Raw genomic sequence first — 20,073 nt, 5'->3', positions numbered from 1 at the left:
ACTCATTGGCCAATAGTAACAATAGACTAAAAAAATGTGTATAAGGATAATGAGTGTCTATATAGGTTGTTTGAATAAATTAGCACTCATGAAACATCTTATTATAAGCTTGATTTCTGCTAGCTAATAAATCTTTGAAAACTGATATTATGTGCCCACTTGTTATGTATTCTAACCTTTACCTTCCCTGCTCTCACATATCTACCTAGCATAGCACAGTGATCAATGTCTTGCACATAGTAATAAGTCAGTAAACTTAATATTTGTGGAATTGATTAGATTAAATTGATCTTAGCAGCCCTCATTTTGACAACTGTAGCCAAGTGCTTAAAACTAAGCAGAGTTCTAAAAGATTACGACATTTGGTAATACTTAAAATATTTATTAGTATGAATCAGTGTATGTTAAAAACAAAATAACAAATACAGTCTTGTTGCTATTGTTGGAATTTGATGATTTTTATGAGGAGAGATTGGGAATGCACTACTGTCTAAAGAAAGGGAGAAAAGTCTTGACATTGTAAAAGCATCCCCCTATGCAGGAACTGGGTCCAGCCCAGTCAAAGCCCTTTGCAAAAACACAAGAGAGAAAGCAGTATTCCTGACAAAACATAATGCTGACATTGGTACACTGGGTCTGGTTTAAAAATGATTAAAATAGTAAACATATATCACTGATATACTTCTAGTCTATTGCTCAACTTGCCTTACTCTTCCGTAGCAATGTAAAGTGGGGAACCTACCAGTGAGTGCTTGTTTTCAGCTACTACACATTATAGTGCCATGTCTAGAGAAAGCATTTCACCTTCACATCCCCAGCACTTAGCACAATCCCAGGTACATAATAGGCACTTAATAAATGCTAGTTGACTAAACTTGTGCATACCCCCTATAAGGAATGAGATTAATTCTCTTTGGAGCACAACTTCAGTACCCCGACTGTAAAAGAATGGCTAATTTGGGGCCCTCAAAATCTTGTAGCCTGGACGGAAAATGCATATTTAGTATCATTGATGTACTATTTCAAAGTTTAAAAAATGGCAAGTCAACAAGGTATCTATATCAGCCTCTTGTATGTTGCTACTTTCTATCTTTGGCCTTTCTGTTCTTAAATGTGAAATGGGTACTATAAAAATTCATATTTACAATATACAATAGATATCTGTAAGCCAGACTCAGCCAGTGAAAGGTATAACATGTTACCTTAAGAAATGTAAAATCATATTTATATATGTATATATGTACATAAGAAGAGATAAAGAAGGGGCAGGAAGAGAAAAATGGAAAAAGAGAATGAAGGAGAGAGAAAGGGAGGGAAGGAAGAAGGGAAAGAAAGAGGGAGAACGAAAGAAAGGAAGGGAGGGAGAAAGAGACGTTTGGGAATGATTAAAATGGTGTTATGTCACCTCTAATGCTCTAGCTAGAGTTTGGAGGCACATTGTTCTATAAGGTCACCTTGTAATATACTGTTCATGTGTTAACTCAGGCTACCCTGATTTTTTTTAAATGGCTCTCATGAAAAATCCTGACTCTTGAAAGGGTCTAGGTACTTTCCTGAGAAGGCTCAATAGACATAAATGTGTTTGCTCAGCCATGCTCTATCAGCTCCTTCCTGATTCTTTAAGTGATGATTAAGGCTTTCTTCCTCCCAAACTGCTTCTGATAGAAAGAAACAGTATCACAGAGGTAAAAAACAATCACTTTAAAAACCTAATCTCTTCTGAAAAGAGCCCTGATTCAATTAATTGGAGGGGAAGGGGGGGGGAATATTCATGCTCTGTCATCAGAATTAGCCTCCTTTATGTTAGAATTTGTCCAGTGTAATACCCTAGCTATGTGACAGACACATGGATATGATTCCTTACTTTCTCTGCTCTATTCCCTTCTTAGTTCAGACGTTAACTCAGTTTCTCTGTTGAAAGAGGAAAGGCTCAACAAAGATCTGCATGTCACCCAGAAAGAATTGACTTCAGTTTCTAATATCAAACTATTTACTTCCAGAAGGATGTGCAGATCTGTGTCAGGTCTAAAGTAAATTCAGTGTAGACTATGGACAATGTAGGAAATCCCATAAAGTCTTTTCCCAGACAGCCAGAATCCCTCTTTATTATTTGTGATGGACCTGTTTCTGTCTGAAATAACTGAGACTCAATTCTGTACCAAGACAGGTAGAACGGATAGAGTTCCTTCCAGCCACTAAGATTCAAGAACTAACAAACCAGCTCTACCAAGTCCAGAAATGCAATTAGAGAATCAAACTGGCTGTGTTCACGATAAACAAAAACAAAAAATATTTTTATTTGTAATCTTTTGTAATCTGTCATTTGTAATCTTTGTAATCTTTTTGTAATTTATAATCTTTTGCATTTTGTCATCTTTTTTATATGTAAAAAAATTTTTTTTTAATTTCAAAAGATCTTTATCGTCAGCCTGGCTTCATTGATTGTCATTCCATACACAGCCTTTTTTTACACAAAAGAGGGATGGTTGTGATACCCATACTGATCCCTCAGTAAATGCTTCTTTGGGCCATTGACATAACTCATTTCATCAGCTTAGGAAAAAAAGGATCAGAGTGTAACAGGCACTAAACAATCATGGGGATGGTAATATGTTTGCTCCCTAAGACATGAAAACTCCAGGTGTTTAGCCAAGACTTAATTTCTCTCCTAGTTCTGAAATGAACTAATTGCATGAACTTAGACAAACCATTTACCCTTTCCGAGCCTTTGTTTTCTCCTGTTTCTCCAGGTCAATGAGTGATACGATTGCTTCCTAGACCACAATTAAGGTGCTCATGGAAGGGTAAAAATGGGACCAACTTTCTCTTGACTTGACCAAATATTTTGGGGAGGGTAGGATTTCTTCTCACAGTATGGTAAAAAGACAGCTGGATTTAAAGACAGCTTAGATTCAAAGCCCACCTCTCCTACTTACTACTATGTGAGCTCGGGTGAATTAACTTAATTTGATCTCATTTTCATCACCCAAAAAATGAGAGGTGTTTGTCTCAATGGTCTCTAAAGTCATTAGTTCCTTAATCCCTTATCTCCTACCAAGGGTACTGCACCTGAGAAATTCTAAAAGTCCTGTTCCAATTTGAACCTTGGTGAGAAGTCAACCACTGTTTGATCCTGGATTGGTAAAAAACTTGGAATGCAAAAAGGATTTAGACTTAGGGGACAACTAGCTTTTCTCCTTATCCTTCTCAGTCTTCACTTCTTCCCTCCACTGGATCCAAGTGGAGTTTTCAAAATTGAACAAACAGGGGCAGCTAGGTGGCACAGTGGATAGAGCACTGGCCTTGGATTCAGGAGGACCTGAGTTCAGATCCAGCCTCAGACACATAACACTTACTAGCTGTGTGACCCTGGGCAAGTCACTTAACCCCATTGCCTAGCCAAAAAAAAAAAAAACCTGAAATTGAACAAACAAAAGATATTCAAATCCTTTTATATTACAGAAGAAGCTAAGGAATCTGGATCAGGAAGGCGATCCTAAAGTCTATATTTTGTGCAGATATGATGGAGTACTGCATTGATAGAGTGTAGAAGAGTCCAAAAGATGTCTTTTTTTTAATGCCTTTTTTTTGTCTAGTAGTTTTAAAGTGTTTAAAAGCCTAAGGCATCTGCCACTCACTGACTAATTGCTCAATAATCTAACCAATCTCCCCTCATCAGAAGTTTATCCTGTAGTTTAGTCTGCAGATTCTTTTACTTCAATTCTTAACCTTGATTAAGAAACCATGACAGATGCTATTAGCAAGGACATACTTTGTACATTGAGCTCCCTACCCATCAAGACAACATGCAGTAGGAAGTACCTCTTTTAAAAATATCTCTACTTTAGTCTGCTCATATGCATTCTTACATAGGAATGCCTTCTGTCTCTTTTTCAGAAACAAGACCTTCTCAGCTATCAAGTCATTTGCAGCAACTTTCTCAGGTTTGTCACTCTACATGTACCTGAAACTCAAAATGTGTGCAATTGAGGAGAAAAAGCATAGATCTAAAAAATATTTCTCTTTCTTCTTTTCTTCCTTCCTTCTTTTTTTTTGTTCCTTTCATCCCCTTTCCTTCTCTTTCTTTCTTCCTCTTTCTTTAAAATAAGTCTTCCCTTCTTTTTCAGTGAATTGCTCAAACCTGTAATCTGGGGGACAGTTGGATAATAATCCTCTGTTCTCTAAAGAAGATGTGGGAAGTATGGGCTAAATTCTATTTCTTTCCTTTAAAAAATTTTATTTAGAGTAGATCTAAAATTTAAAAATAAAAACCATGCTCAGTTCTAAAACCATATAAAAAGTTATCTCCTCACTAGCTAACTTTCACAGGTGACTGATTAGGTCATCCACAAAGTCAATGGCACAAAGATTCCGGCAGTGTGACCAGGCCAACTAGGAAGCCAGAGAGGAACAACTGACCCCAGAATGCCCCCACACAAACTGAGCCAGCAAGAATACATCCTCTTTCTTACAAAACTTGAGGACTGGGAGGGTTAACAGAGAACTTGGTATATACTTGTCATCCACCCACTCCCTTCCTTCACCCACTCAGTAAAAACCACCATTTTAAGAAGAGTGAGAAAGGGGGGGGGGGGCAAGATGAATTCAGTATAATCCAATCCATCAATATAAATAGTATGACTAAGGATTTTTCAAGAATTTCTGCAAAATCCTTTCCCAGAGAAACTTTCTGGTTGTGATGCCTGCGTATTTTTCATAATGTAGAGCTGGGTTTTTTTTTAAACAAGGCACCAAGTCACCAAGAGTGGGAAGTCCTTCAGTCAGTGCACAAGAAAATGGGATTTGAGTTCTTCAAGTACATCAGATGATATCATATCGGGTCAGCAACATCGCCTGCTTGCTTGTGGTGTTTGCTTCCCAAGCCTGATTGCTCCATTGTTCCCATTTTCATGAGGATCCAAGGGTGGGATCTGACGACCTAGAACATAAAACAAAGTCAGGGCTGGGTTTTGTGATTTGTCAGTATCCCTTCACACAGGTTCTTATAAAACCATCCTAATGATCCTCTAGTAACCCTAATTGAGTGTTTATCTCTTTCCTATTTACCTTCCACTTCTCCCTTCCATCTTCATGCCACATACTTATCCTAACACCAGTTCATTTTTATTCTTTCCCTAGCTCTTCCCACCCCATCCCCAGCCCAGGTCACTTTAAAAAAATACTTGAAGGATTCATATGTGCCATGATCTTTATTAGCAACTTTCAGAAGTGTTCCCAATTGCTTTTTTTTTCGAAAAAAATTGATCAAGGTCATTCAGCTCATTTTGAATCTACCAGCATAATTCACCAGAATCCTATTCTATCTACTATGCAGAAATCCCAATGAGAGAGCAAAGTAGATCTAGGATGGATAAGGGAGAAGGAAACATTGGACATGGGAAAGGTGGGAAGATAGGGGATTAGAGTCAGAGTGTTTGGAAATTCATAGCATTTCAATAACATTTATTAACACTTAATCCACCATTCCTTGAAAGGCTATCAAAACACAGAAATCGTCTATCACAAAACCATACAAGAAGACTCTTCAAATTCAATTATCTTTTCATTTGAAATGAAAGTAAAATTCTTGGTTTGCTTCATGATTTGTGGTTTTTTTTCATGATTTGTTTTTAAAAGTAACACCTATCCTAGGGCTTTTATTTGGAGTATAAAATAGTAATAAAGATGAAAGAAAATTCTAGAAAAGCCAAATGTTTCCCTTTCATTTAAAACAATGGCTCAAAGGGAGAGATTTTTATGATTTGCACTTCAGTAAATTAGTAGAAGAGAAGAAAGGCATTTCTTTAAAAAATAAAGCTCTTCCACAATCTAAAAAAAATGTAGAAAAGACTAGCAGATTTGCACTTCCACAAAGGGCAGAAAGAAGAACTGATTGTCTTCCTGCCATGTTGCTGTTTTTCTAAAGATATTATTGTAATAGTCTATGAGACATGTGAACTAGTGTTACAGCTTTGTGAGTAGAAAGAAGACACAGATGAGAGATGTTCTACAGGTAGAATGAGGATTTGGCAAAAGTTTAGATATGTAGGGTAAGTGAGAGTGAGAGTCAAGGATGATGCTAAGATTGGAGGTGTGGCCTATTGGGACAGTAATAGGAAAGTTCAGAAAAGGGGAGGGTTCAGACGAAAAGATAGTGAATTCTGTTTTGGACCCGTTGAATTTGAGATGTCTATGGGACATCCAGTCTGAGATGTCTAAGAGTCATGTGACAATGTAGGGCTGGAGCTCAGGAGAGAGACTAAGGGTGGGTACATAGATTTGAAGATCATCTTCATAGAGACGAAAAATGAAATTATAGAGTTAGTGAGATCAATAAGTAAGATGTTATAAAGCAAAAAGACAAGACTCAGAACATAGACTTGGGGGAATGCTCTTGGTTGGTAGGCATAATAAATTCTCTAGATAACTAGAGAAAAGATAACTAAAGAATTAGTAAAGGAAATTGAGAAGAAACAGTTAGATAGAGAAAGAGGAGAGAGCAAGGTCATGAAAACCTAGAGAGGAGAAAATGTCCAGGAGAAGGTGACCAGCTGTGTCAAATGCTGCAGAAGGATCAATAAATTTGACAGATGAGAAAAGGCCATTAGCTCTGGCAATTAAAACACTATTACTAACTGCCTTGAAAGCTACTGTGATCCTGGAGTAAGTTATAAGAGAGGCATAGCATCCAGAAATAAAGAGGCAATAGTCCTTCCATATTCTGCTCTTGTCAGACCATATTTGGAACTTTATGTTCATTTCTGGGCACCATAGCGAAAGAAAGAGATTGAAAAACTGAAGTGTGCAGAGGAGGACAACAAGGATTAGAAAGAGGAGAGACTAAAAGTAGGGAGAACAACTAAGAAGCTATTACAATGGTCCAGGCAAGAGATGACAAGGGTCCAAACTATGTTAGAGGCTACAGGAGTAGAGAAAAGGGAAGACATGCCAGAGATGTTACAAAAGTAGAACCGAAAATACTTGGCAACTGAGAGAATATAGGATGAGGTGGGGAGTATCGTGAGGTAAAGAGAAGAGTCAAGGATAATGCCAAGGCAGTAACCTATATGACTGAAAGTATGGTGGTGCCCTCAACAGAAATCAGGAAGTCTAGAGGAAGAAGGAATTTGAAGGGGGAAATGTAATAAACTACATATAGGGGATGTTGAGATGTCTATAGGATAAACAGGTAGATACGTCCAGCAGGCAGTTGATGATGAATTTAGGAGAAAGATTAAGGCTTGGGTATATAGATTTCAGAGCCTTCAGCATAGAGATTATTGAATTAATTGGAACTGATGAGGTTATTAAGGGTAAGTGGATGGGGAGATAAGAAGGCCTCAGAAGAGAGTCTTGGGGGATACCACACTTAGAACATTTATACAGATTGGTAAATACAACATGATTGGAGGAAGAAGAGAGTGCTAATAATTAGGTGGAATCAGGAAAGGCTTCCCTTATTCTGATTATTGTAAGGTCCTCCTATGTAGTAGATCAAATTTCCTGGGTTTGATAGTTTTTCCTTATGATAGAAAGAAATATAGGAATACATTATATAAAACTGACCAGTAAAAATCACAGAATCTTGAGTTGACTGGAACCTCAGAAACCATCTAGTTAGTCCAACTTGAATCTGAATAGGAATATCCCCATAACATCTTCAACTGCCTTTCACACAGTTTAAACTGGACGTCCCATAGATATCTTTAACTTAATACATCCAAAACTGAACTCATTATCTTTCCCCTACACCCTATCCCCCTTCCTACCTTCCTTATTACTGTAGAAAACAACACCATCTTCCCAGTTCCTCAGGCTCACAACCTAGGAGTCAAACTGGATTCTTCACTGTCTCTCATATCTAATCTGTTACCAAGATCTGCAATTTCACCTTTGCAACATCTCTTGAATATTCTTCATTCTCTTCTTGGACACTGCCACCCCTCTAATGCAGGCACTGCTGGTGGGTCTGCCTGCCTCAAGTCTCTCCCCCCTCCAATTCATGCTCCATTCAGCCACTAACATGATTTCCCTAAAACAAAAGTCCAGCCATGTCACATACCTCAACCCCCCACCTAACCATCAATAAATTCCAGTTTATTATCCCCCACTGCCAATAAACTCCAGTAGCTCCCTATTGCTGCCAGGATCAAATACAAAATGCTCTGTTTGGCATTCAAAGCCCTTTATAACCTAGCTCTCTCCTACCTTTCCTGACTCCTTACACCTTATTCCCTGACACATACTCTGATGCAGTGACACTGGCCTCCTGATTGTTCCTAGAAAAAGATATTTCATCTTTAGGCTCCAGGCATTTTCTCTGGCTGTCCTCCATGCTTGGAATGCTCTCCCTCCTCCACTTGGCTTACTGAACTCCCTGGCTTCCTTTAAGTCCAAACTGAAAACCCATCTTTTACTGGAAGCCTTTCCCAACCCCTCCTGATTCTAGTGCCTTTCCTCTATTATTTTTTATTTGTCCTGTATATATTTGTTTGCATGTCGTCTCTCCTACTAGATCATAAGTTCCTTGAGGGCAGGGACTGACTATCTTTTGCCTCTTTTTGTATTCCCATGCTTAGTACAGTGCCTAGCACATAGTAGGCATTTAATAAATGTTTACTGATTGATTGACATATAGTTATCTAGCCTTGGCTTGAAGACCTCCAGTAAATAAGAATTCACTATTTCCTGAGGCAACACATTTAATTTTGGGGCAGCATTAATTGTTAGGAAGAGTTTTCACCTAAGAAGCCTAAATCTGCCTTATTTCAGCATCTAGCTCCTAATTCTGCCAGACAGAAAGTCTAAACAGAAGTCCAGTACCTGTAACCTATCAAATGTCTTTGGTTACTTAAAGATAACCCTAACCAATTTTATTTTACAATATTGTTGAAAATAGTTATATCTTTCATATAGTTATACACATATATAGTTCATTCCTAGTTGCCTGGCTCAGTCTTTTCTCTACTACAGCTCATGCCTTCATACTAGGAGACTTCAATGTTCACACTGATGTTCCAACAATTATCCTAAGCTCTCATATCCTCACTTAACTCAGTTTTCATGAAATACTGCTCCACTCTACCTAGACTACACACAGAGATGGGTCATACCCTTGATTTTGCCATTACCCACAAGTTTTCTGTTTCTGCATTCATGAACTTCGCAATGGCTTTCCATCTTTCCCTATGTATTACAACCCCAATCTTATTTTTCATTCTCATCATAACCTCCAATCCTTCCACCCCTTAGTTCTTCTACAGGCCTTTGCCCCTGTACAGTCTACATTTTCCCTTCCCTCTTTGTGAATTAGTTCAACTCTATAGTATCTTTTACATTGAAACTCCTTGTCCCCTTGTCCTATCATGGATCATGTTTTGCCATGCCCCACCTTGGATTATTCCCACCATTCACTTCCATCCATGAGTAGCTGAATAGAGCTGAAGGAAATCATGAAATCATGCTGAGTCTACTATAAATTTATATTACATAATTTCAAGTGGGCCCTCAACAAGGCAGTTCTTTTACACCTCCCTAGTCAATTCCACACCACGGAAACTTGTTCTAAATATTATGCCTCTCCTCAAGCCTCTCACAGCACCTCATCCACCAACCCCCTTAACTGAGGACCTCCCCTCATACTTCACCAAAGAAGTTCAAGACTATCTGCTAAGAGTTCCCTCCTCATCTCACATCACTCAGACATCTTCCTCCCAATGTCTCCTCCTCTTGCCCTACTTCGCATAAGAGATAGCCCTTCTCCTTGCCAACTCAGAAACACGTACCACTGATCCCATCCCATCTTGTCATCTCCAGCAAACTGATCTCTCTGTAATCCTCATTTTTTCTCTAATCTTCAATATCTCCCTCTACTTGCTCCTTCCCTCCTACATGCAAATATACCCATGTCCTCCCATTCTTAAAAAAGTCCTCACTTGATCTTGCCATCCCTGCTAACTACATTCCACTACTTCTCTCCTTCTCAGCTAAAGTCTTTGAGAAAGCCATCAGTATTAGATGCTTGCACTTTCTGTCCTCTCACTCACACCTAAACCCTCTGCAATCTGTCTTCTGTGCTTGTCATTCAACTAAACCTTCTTTCTCCAAAGTTAGCAATGACCTCTTTAAGACCAAATCTAATGGCTTCTCAGTCCTCATCCTTACTAACCCATCTGTAGCATCTGACACTGTGGACTATACTCTCCATCCAGATATGCTATTTCAAGTTTCCATGATAGTGCCTCCCTCTTATTTTCATCCTGGCAGACCAACTACTCTTTCACAGACTCCTTTGATGGATTTTCATCCAAGGCATGCCTATTAACTATGGGTATTCCCTAAGCACTTGTCCTAGATTTTCTTCTCTCTATACACTGTCTCACTTGGTGATCTCATCAGTTCCCATGGTTTCAACTGCCATCCCTATGCAGATGATGCCCAGATCGATTGATCAACTGATCTATCTGTCTGTCTGTCTGTCTGTGTCTCTCTGTCTGTCTATCATCCCAGCCTTTCCTCCAGTCTGCATTGCCAACTGCCTTTGGAACATCTCAAACAGGATGTGCTGTAGACATCTCAAACTCAATAAGTCAAAAACAGAACTCATTTTCTCTCTCCTACTCCCAATTCTCTCCCCTACCCAACTTTCTTATTTTTAAGGGCACCATAATTCTTCCATTCTCCCCAGGCTAGCAACCTCAATGTCATCCTTAACTCCTCATTCTCATTCACCCAACATAACCAATCTGCTGTCAAATCTTGTCTTTTATACCTTGAAAACTTCTCTTGTATGTGTCCCCTTCTCTTCATTCATACTACTACCATACTGATTCTGGCCCCTGTCACTCACACCTAAACTGTTGCAATAACTTTCTGGTTAGTCTCCCTGTGTCAAGTTTCTTTCCATCCCAACCCATCCTCCATTCAGTTGTCAAAATGATTTTCCTAAAATGCAAGTCTGATCATGCGACCTCCCTCCCCACCCCTTGCTCCCACTCAATAAATTCTAGGGCTCCCTAGTACCTCCAGAATCAAATATAAAATGCTCTTTTTGGCATTTAAAGCCTTTCAAAACTTGACCCATCATACCTTTCTAGTCTCATTAGACCTCATCCCCCACCAAATATGCTATAATCCAGCTATCCTGGCCCATTTGCTATTCCTTGAAGACAACACTTCATTTCCTAACTCCATGAGTTTAAACTGGCTGTACCCCATATCTGGAATGCTCTTCCTCATCTCTACCCCCATAGCTTCCTTGGCCTGCTTCAAGATTCAATTTAAATTCTACCTTCTGTAAGAGATCCTTATAAATTTCTACCTCAACTCCCCCCACACCCTTCCCTCTGAGATTACTTTCCATTTACATATATAATGTGTGTGTGTGTGTGTGTGTGTGTGTGTGTGTAGGCAACAATATCAAAATAACTATGTACACACATTATATATCATGTATAGTTATTTGCATGTTGTTTCCTCTACTAGAATGTGAGATGCTCAAAGGCAGAGATCATGTTTTTGCCTTTCTTTGTATTCTCAGCACTTAGCAAAATTTCTGATACATAGTAAGCATGTAATAAATGTTTATTGACAGACTAACACATATGCCCAATAACCAAGCCCAACTCTAAGGCTGAGAATTCCACTGTCACGTCATTCTTATCAGTTCTTCCTTTTTTAAAAAATTAATGTTCCTTGTGTTTTCTTAAATTCAAGTAATGATTAAATCACAGATCTTTAACATTAGGTGAGCTATTCCTGCAAATGTTTGGTGAATCAATAAATATGGTAAAGAGAATATGAAATGTGTCTCTTGAGAGTGTCTCTGATAACTATAAATGTTTTGTTCTCCTAAAGAATTTAGTTATTTAAGATGGTTCCTTCCTATCAGCAGAGTTGGTAGACTATAGGCATAAAATAAGACATACATTTGCAAATATAGCCAATGGGTTGGCTTGTTTAACTTAGTTATACTTACTTGTTAGAAAGAAAAGTGCTAAGAGTGAAAGATGGATGGAGAAACGGGGGAAGGAGAGAGAGATTAGGAAGCGAAAGTATGTTTAAAAAAGAAAACTCATGAAAATTACAGAGGAGAAATTAAAATAATTAGAAAGAGATATTTAGTCTTGTAAGACATGAAGACGCCCCTCTAAAAGTTAGACCTCCAAAAGGAAATTATGTGGTGATTTTGTTCCCAAGAACCAAAAGTCCATCTCAGAATAAACATATCTACTGAGCTAATCTCCCAATAAATGGCACAGTGCTATGTAAATGTAATAGGATTTTTTTTTCAGTTGCCCAGAGGAGATTTTACTATATTATCTTCAGCTGTAATGGGCAAAGTATTTAGGTTATTAAAGCTCCTAATGTTTATCAAACACAAGTAGGATTTTTCAGATTTTCTTTTCTTTTCTTCGGCAAAGAGGAAATAACAAATTACATTCCAGAAGTGAGGGAATTCAAACACATAAATTCCATCTTTGCATTTGCCCCAGTTTGGCCTCACCAAACACAGTGCAACACAGATAAAAGCCCCACAAATATGCTATTTCCATGAATTCCAATTGTGCCCAGAAAGCCAGCAGTGCAAAGGCCTTTCGTGTCAACTGCTGTCGTGAAATCCCCATGAGTCAGAAATCCGCCTCTCCCCTCAAAATGTGTTATGTTAAATGTTAAGAATCCTATCTTGGAGCTCCAACCAATAAATTATACTAGGCCTTCAGAGATCAGGCTGTTTGATGGCAGCTTGCCAAAGGGAAAATTATGTGGAGAAAAAAAAGTGTATTTCCTTTACAAAACTAGGAGGAGGAGGAGGGGAAAGAACAGGGAGGAGAAGGGAATGTGAGTAAAGGAAGAAATATGCCATAAGTACAACACATACTTCCTTTAACTTTCCATCAGGGAGCCTCTATCTATATTCCTCCTGATAGACAAAGATATGTCAAAAGAATCCTTTTTTTTCCATCATGGGCTGATCACATTATTCTGTCAAAAAATTCTACTCACTGGTGTCGTTATAATTACTTTTAGACAACTAATAAATGTTTATGAATTTGTTAATCATAGGTGATCCTTGCTGCTTATTAATAATAATTGTTAATGATAATGAACAAACTCTCCCTTTCTCATAAATTGATACTATGTACTTGAAAGGGATAGAATCATAGATTCTGAGTTTGAAGAGATCTCAGAAACAATCTAGTCCAATGCTTTCACCTTACCAAAAGACATGAAGTACCGCAAGCAGGTTCTAACAGAGCTAGGATTCCAATCCAAGTTCTCTGATTCCAAACCAGAGGCAGCTAGGTGTCCCAGTGGATAATGCCCTGGGGCTGGATTCAGGAAGATCCAGCCTCAGTCACTCAACTAGCCGTGTGACCAGGGTCACTTAACTTCTGCCTACCTCAGTTTCCTCAACTATAAAATGAGGATGAATACTACCTACCTCTCTGGACAGGTAGGAGGATCGAATGAGATAATATTTGTAAAGTGTTTAGCACAGTGCCTGGGACCATGCCTAGCACATTATACGTATTTAATAAATGCATGTTTCCTTCCAAAATGAGTGTTCTTTCTACTGTACCACATTGCCTCACAACTGTAATTCTTTCAAAATGTCTTCTTATTCAAGTCCATAGATATTCTAGTGAGGGATAGGACCTGAGGAAATGTTTCTTCCCACCTCATCCTTTCATTTCTTCAAGAATCATTTTTATACTAGTGAAATCTTGTGATGAACTTCAAAGATAACCCTGGTCAACAGAACTGAGAGGGTAAATATTAGGTAGAGCAAGAATATTAGAAGTATTTCAGGGAAAAAAGTAGTAACTAATGGAAAATATTACAAAAGGCAACATATAGCCTGGGGGTGGGGGGATTATTGCTAGGCAAGCCGAGCCAGTCTCACATATGATGACTCAGTAATGGTGAAAGCAGAGATGTATATTGGGGAGGGTGGGGAAGGAGAAAAGAGTTATTTGTTGATTGTATATGTGTCTTGAGTCTTTTAAAGCACATTTTGGAGGTGTCACTTCCTTTCTTCCTCTTGCCATAGTAAGTCACTAAAGAATTCCAGCTGCTAGGTCTTCATAACAGGGTGTGTTCTTCCTCAAAAATATGTGGTTTGGGGCTATATAGATATGAGTCATTACTATGTTATACAAGGCTTAGCGCAAGTTTAAGCTGCTAAAGCCTACTAGCTGACCCTGAGCAAGTCATTTAACCTCTCTCTACCTCAGTTTCCTCAACTATAAAATGGAGATTAATAATGGCACCTACTGCCTATGGGACCCACACAAAACCACTAGAATAGAATGGAAATATTACAGAATCCATTGCTAAATTTGGGGTATGGACTCAGATGGTTCATTAATCAAAACTAACCTTCTACTTAAAATCATAGAAACATAGAACCACAGAACCTCAGAGTTAGAAGGATCCATAGAGGCCATGTGTCCAAACCAAATTTGAACTGGACAAGAATCCCCTAGAGAACCCAATCCAATCCATCAAGTATTTATTAAACACCTACTATATGTGTATGGCACTAGACTGGGTACAAGGGATTTAAAGACAAAAAATATTGTGACATTCTTAAGGCACTTTTTTGGGTGGTCTGTAAAGTATTTCACAGACATTACCTCTTTCAGGCCTCATAACAATTCCTTGAGGAAGATACTGCAGTATTATAATCTGCAATCTGAACATTAGGAGACTGAAGCTTAAACATGACCATGGTCCCATAACTAGTAGAATCCAGGTCTTCCTGAGTCTGAGGCCAGGACTCCATATACTACGTAACCCTGTCTTTCAACATGCTTGAGGCAGTGGTCATTCAGCCTTTGCTTGAAGACATCTCCTGAGGGGAGTAATCAACTCCAGCCTGAAGTCGCTTGTCCCACTCCTCTACTCTTTTTTTTTTACAGCTCTAATTGTTAGGAAATTTTCCCTTTCATCAAGCCTATATGTGCCTCTTTTCAACTTTTTCCCACTGTTCCTAACTTTGCTTTCTGGGGCCAAACAGAATATATCTCTGTCAGTAGTTTTAAAAAAAAATAGAAAGAACATAAACTGGTAAACTGAACTCCGTGTAGTTAAAATTACCAGGCTTGCCCCCCTGAGAAGAAACAAGAAAATATACCTCCCTCCCTTCTTTCATTGAAAAGATGAGGGACTATGGGCATGGCATATTGCATATGCTAAACTAATATATTTGGCTAATTTCACTGAACTGTTTTCTTGTTTATTCTCTGTTACAAAAGATGACTTGTTGGCTATGGGGAGGGGGGTTTGACATATTTTGAAATGAAAATCATATGAATGCAAAACATATCAATATATTTAAAGACTAATCTCAGTTACCAACACCTTGAAGGCAGTAATAGGAGGCACAGAGAATCAAAAGACCACCAAGTGGGAAGTGTGGAGGTAGGAGAGAACTCAAGAAAAAGTAAAGAATCTCCAGAAAAGAAAGAAGCCAAAAAGTAGGAAAGACATATGGGAAAATTTTAAACATTGAAGGGAGAATAAGAAACTGGATTATCTTTTTTTAAAAATCTGGGAATAAAATATTTGTGAGGTTTTAGGTGATGAAACCAATATCTTACTTGTTAGTATTTCTTTTTTTCCCCTCAGTATGACAGAGGACACATGTTGACTAAGTAGCCCTGGGCAACTTTCTAAGACTCTAACTTGAAGGAAACTGCTCATCAGAAATGGTAGGAGAAATTACTTATAGGAATCACTTTGTTGAAACAATATGTCCCATTAAAAAAAAAGGCTGAAGTGGAAGCTAGCAAAGGAAGAAGGGTAGGAATGTGAATGTTGGGGCCTCAAAGTCTACCATCCTTCCAGCTCTAAATTTACGATTCTCTGACCAAGAAATCAGAAGACTTTTTTAAAAGAATGAAGCTGGGATTGTTGAACGGATGAGCGAGCGTAGCCTGGAGCAGCTCTGTGGATGCAATCCTATTCAGCAAGGGGTATCCTGGTATGAAAAACAGTGTTCTTTTGGGGGAGCTAGGAGAAAGTCAGAGTGGAGAGAACATGGGGACAAGTTAAGTCCAAGTAACCTGAGGAGGGTATAATCACTGAAATTTAAGTATAACCCAGCCTGGTGTTTGGTAGTTTTCACTGTTACTTTATCTTGGCATTAAGCAGCTTAGTATAGTGGAAAGAATATTGGATTGGATATCAGGAGACTTGGGTTTAAGTCTTGGCTCAGTCACTTAATAGTCCTGTGACCCTGGGTAAGTCACTCAATCTCTGAGCTTCAGGTTTTATCTCTAAAATGGAAATTCCAATAGCTATACTACTTGTCTCACAGGAAAGCATACTGTAGATGGTAAAATACTTCGTAAATGTGAGCTATTACTATTTCTGATTTTGCAAATTCTCTTTTCCCTTGTTGAATAAATACAAATACATGTAAATTCATTCTTGTGGTGCAGCACATAACACAGTCTCTCTCTCTCTCTCTCTCTGTATGTGCGTGTGTGTACATAGGTATGTATACATGTGTGTACATACACATATACATATATTTTAATTTGTCTGTTGTTTCCTCCATTAGAGTGCCTCCTTTAGTTTCCCCAGTGTGTAACACAGTGCCTGACACATAGTAGGAGCTTAATAAATGTTTATTGATTGAGACCATACATAATTTTTTTTATATTACCTTGACCTTAAAATAAAGATGGGGAAGAAGTAAGAGGTAGAATGAAGAAAAAGGAAGAGGGAAACTTGGCAAGGATATAGAATAAAGCCTTGTATCAAAACTAAGTGATTACATAACCGTTTTTACCTAGGGTCCTAACCTAAGAAATTAATAAACTAAATAATTGGTCCCCAAATAACTGAGTTAACTGTACTGTCCCATAGATTTTCATTTAAAAATCATACAATAAAAATACTATTCAATTTCTAATTTCCTATCATCTTTGGAAGGTTATATCTTTGCTCTAGCCCTATCATCAGCCTATCCTTCTGTACTTTAGCTTTGCTATCCTTAATCACAATGACTACAGCTACTCCCAAGTAAATAATGGTGCTTAGCTTATGACTTCATGGACCAACCAGTTAAACCTTCCTAGGCATGGAAAACAATAAAGAACATAGGCAACAGCAAATGACCCAGTCTTAAAATCACAGAACTGTAGAGAAGAAAATGGATCTTAGTAATTACTCAGCTCATATGTTTATTTTACCAATGAGGAAACTGAGGCCCAAAGTCACACTGTCAACTAACGATAGTAAATTATACTTTTCCTATTAAAAATAAGATCTTTAGTGAAATAAAAGGCATAAATATGAACTAATCACTAAAGATAAATGACATTACTGACAATTTAGTGCATTGGGGAAAAAAAGACACAAACTTATAATTTGGTAACTTCCTTCCAAAACTTGAATTTTGAACAATAATCACTCTATCTAATCCCAGGTATTTTCCCAGACCTAAGCAGAAAACCTGATTTGAATTTTCTTTTAAAATTGTCTTCCCAGGGCACAAGCACTCATTTAATTCACCAATGAGAATGCTCCTTGAGGACAGAGACCAGGTGTTATGTGATTCTGTGTCCTGCACGGTGGTTTGCAAGTAGTGGGCACTCAATATTTGTCGAACGAATTAATGTATTAATTTGCCTCTTTAATACGCCCATTTATCTCTCTCAGCCATCCTTTTATTTATTAGAGTTCCTCTCTGCCCCTTTTCACAAAGAAGGAAAATTGACTTTCTGTTCCATGTGTCCTGATTAAAATGCTCCTTCAGCTTCTCCTACTTGTTCTTCTTATAGACGAGCAAAAAAAAGAGCAAGGAAAGGAATATGATGGCCTTCCAAGATTGGTTAAATATATTTACTAATCCTTCCTTTGTAACTTCTGTAGATTTCCAACATTTTTAGAATCTGGCTTCTTAAAAAGTATAAACATTCATTAAGCATTTATCAGAACTAGAGTCTAGTGACACAAATTAAAAAAAAAATGAGATGATACCTGCCCTTAAGATCTTACATTCTATTAGGGAAATACATCACATATACAAAAGTGATGCCCAAGTAAGAGACATTTGGTCTAGGCCAGGGGTTCTTAACCTGATGTCTGCGAACTTTTTTGAAAAAATATTTTAATAATTATTTCAGTGTAATTGATTTTCTTTGTAATCCTATGTATTATATTTTATGAATTTAAAAATGTTATTCTGAGAAAGGGTTCATTGGCTTTACCACACTGTCAAAGGTTCTGTGACACATAAAAGGGTATGAATTCCTGCTGAGGGATTGTGAGTGGAGCTACAAAGCACTGGATTATCATGACCTTCCAAGTAGCAATGGTAGTATTGATTTGAATATTGTTCCCAGAGCAAAAGCAAGAGGTGGAAAAAGGAGGGCAGGTTGGTGGCAAGATGCCTGAATTAGGTAGGCCCCTAGTAGATGCCCAAACAAATTATGAAGCAGAATTTGAGATTGAATAGATCTAGGTCTATAAATAGAAATATGAACAGATTTTGGGTTTTTTCACCCTAAACATCTTAAAGCATATAAATTTTTAAAAAAAGAGGTTTATTATTAGTAGTTTCTTGTATTTGTTTTTTTAAAAGAAATGTATAGAACATTCTTCACACTCAACCTTAGGTCCTTTTAGTACCACTTTAGACTAATGTACATGTGTACATGCTGCTCTAAACCTGACCTGAATAGGTCTTATTTTGGGGGTGGGGGATGAATGCCTATTTTATTTAACACAAGCATTACTTCACATAACTTTGTTCAAAATAGTTGATGTTTGCAGCTCACATGTTGGAACTTTCCCTATCCAACAGTCCCAACCTTCCAACAATTGCCATTTTCTTTTTTTTTTGGTCATCTTTGTCAACCTGATGAGTATAAGGTAGAAAAAGAATTGTTTCAATTTGCATTTCTCTTATTATTAGTGATGGAGGATTTTTTTAATTATATTTTTCCCAATTACACGTAATAACAATTTTAACATTCATTTTAAAAAACTTTGAGTTCCAAATTGTTTCCTTCCATCCTCCTCCTTGAGAAGACAAGCCTTTTGATATGGATTATACATGAGCAGTCAAGCAAAACATATTTCCATATTAGCCATGTTGCAAAAGAAAACATAGTCATAGACAAAAAAAAGAAAGAAAGTAAAAAGTATGCTTAGATCTGCATTTAGACTCCGTCAGTTCTTTCTTTGGAGGTGGCTTGCATTTTTCATCATAAGCTCTTCAGAATTGTCTTATATCATCATATTGCCAAGAAAAGCTAAATCATTCACAGTTATCATTGCACAATGTTGCTGTTACCCTGTACAATATTTTCCTGGTTCTGCTCACTTCACTTTGTATTAGTTCATATAAGGCTTTCCAGGGTTTGTTTGTTTGTTTGGACAATTTTCATATGGTAGTTGATCACTTTTATTTCTTCTTCTGAAAACTGCATGGATATATCATTTGACCATATCAATTAGAGAATGGTTCTTGTTGTTATGTTTGTATTAATTCCCTATACGGACACAAGGTATCCCTAGTTTTAAGGTTTCTCAAAACTGCACTAAGCCTTTTGGGACACTCTGTATCTTAGATTTCAAGCTTTAATCAGAGATACTTTCCCCCTGGTTAACCTCTTCCCTTCTAATTGTAACAACATTAATTTTGTTTATGCAAAAACCTTTCAATTGTATGCAATCAAAATTGTTTATTTTATATTTTATGATCACCTCTGTCCTTTAGTTAAGAATTCTATCCATAGCCATGAAATGTATCTCCACTTCTCCTTTAAATATGATCTCTTAAAATATGGATTATATATGAACTTGAAACTTCTTATGATAGATGGTATGAGATGTTGGTCTCAGCTTAAATTGTCCCAAACTTATTTCCAATTTTCCCAGCAATTTTTGACAGATGGTAAGTCCTTACCCCTGTAGGTGGTGTTCTGGATTTATCAACTATTATGCTATTATATTCTTTTACTTCTCAGTCTTGTATACCTAATCTAAATAAGAAACTTTCAGAGATTTAAAGACAGTTACCAAATTGGCCCTAAGCCTTTTTTATCTTTGGGA

At 37.6% G+C, this 20,073-nt stretch overlaps 1 protein-coding gene across 1 annotated transcript in view; it reads right to left on the bottom strand.

Annotated features, from left to right (window-relative positions):
- Positions 1-361: 361 nt before the first annotated feature.
- RAB31 (RAB31, member RAS oncogene family) overlaps positions 362-20,073 on the bottom strand; it is a 186,406-nt gene continuing 166,694 nt past the window's right edge. Inside the window, exon 7 of the mRNA XM_020985548.2 lies at positions 362-4,939. Within this exon, the coding sequence (XP_020841207.1) occupies positions 4,842-4,939 (98 nt within the window). The 3' untranslated portion in view covers positions 362-4,841. The remainder of the gene's footprint in view (positions 4,940-20,073) is intronic.

The sequence above is a fragment of the Phascolarctos cinereus genome, unplaced genomic scaffold (assembly GCF_003287225.1).
Source record: "Phascolarctos cinereus isolate Bilbo 61053 unplaced genomic scaffold, phaCin_HiC Scaffold_4;HRSCAF=312, whole genome shotgun sequence".
Taxonomy (NCBI): domain Eukaryota; kingdom Metazoa; phylum Chordata; class Mammalia; order Diprotodontia; family Phascolarctidae; genus Phascolarctos; species Phascolarctos cinereus.
The sequence above is the reverse complement of the archived record's forward strand: the minus strand, read 5'-3'. Positions and strand labels throughout refer to the sequence as shown.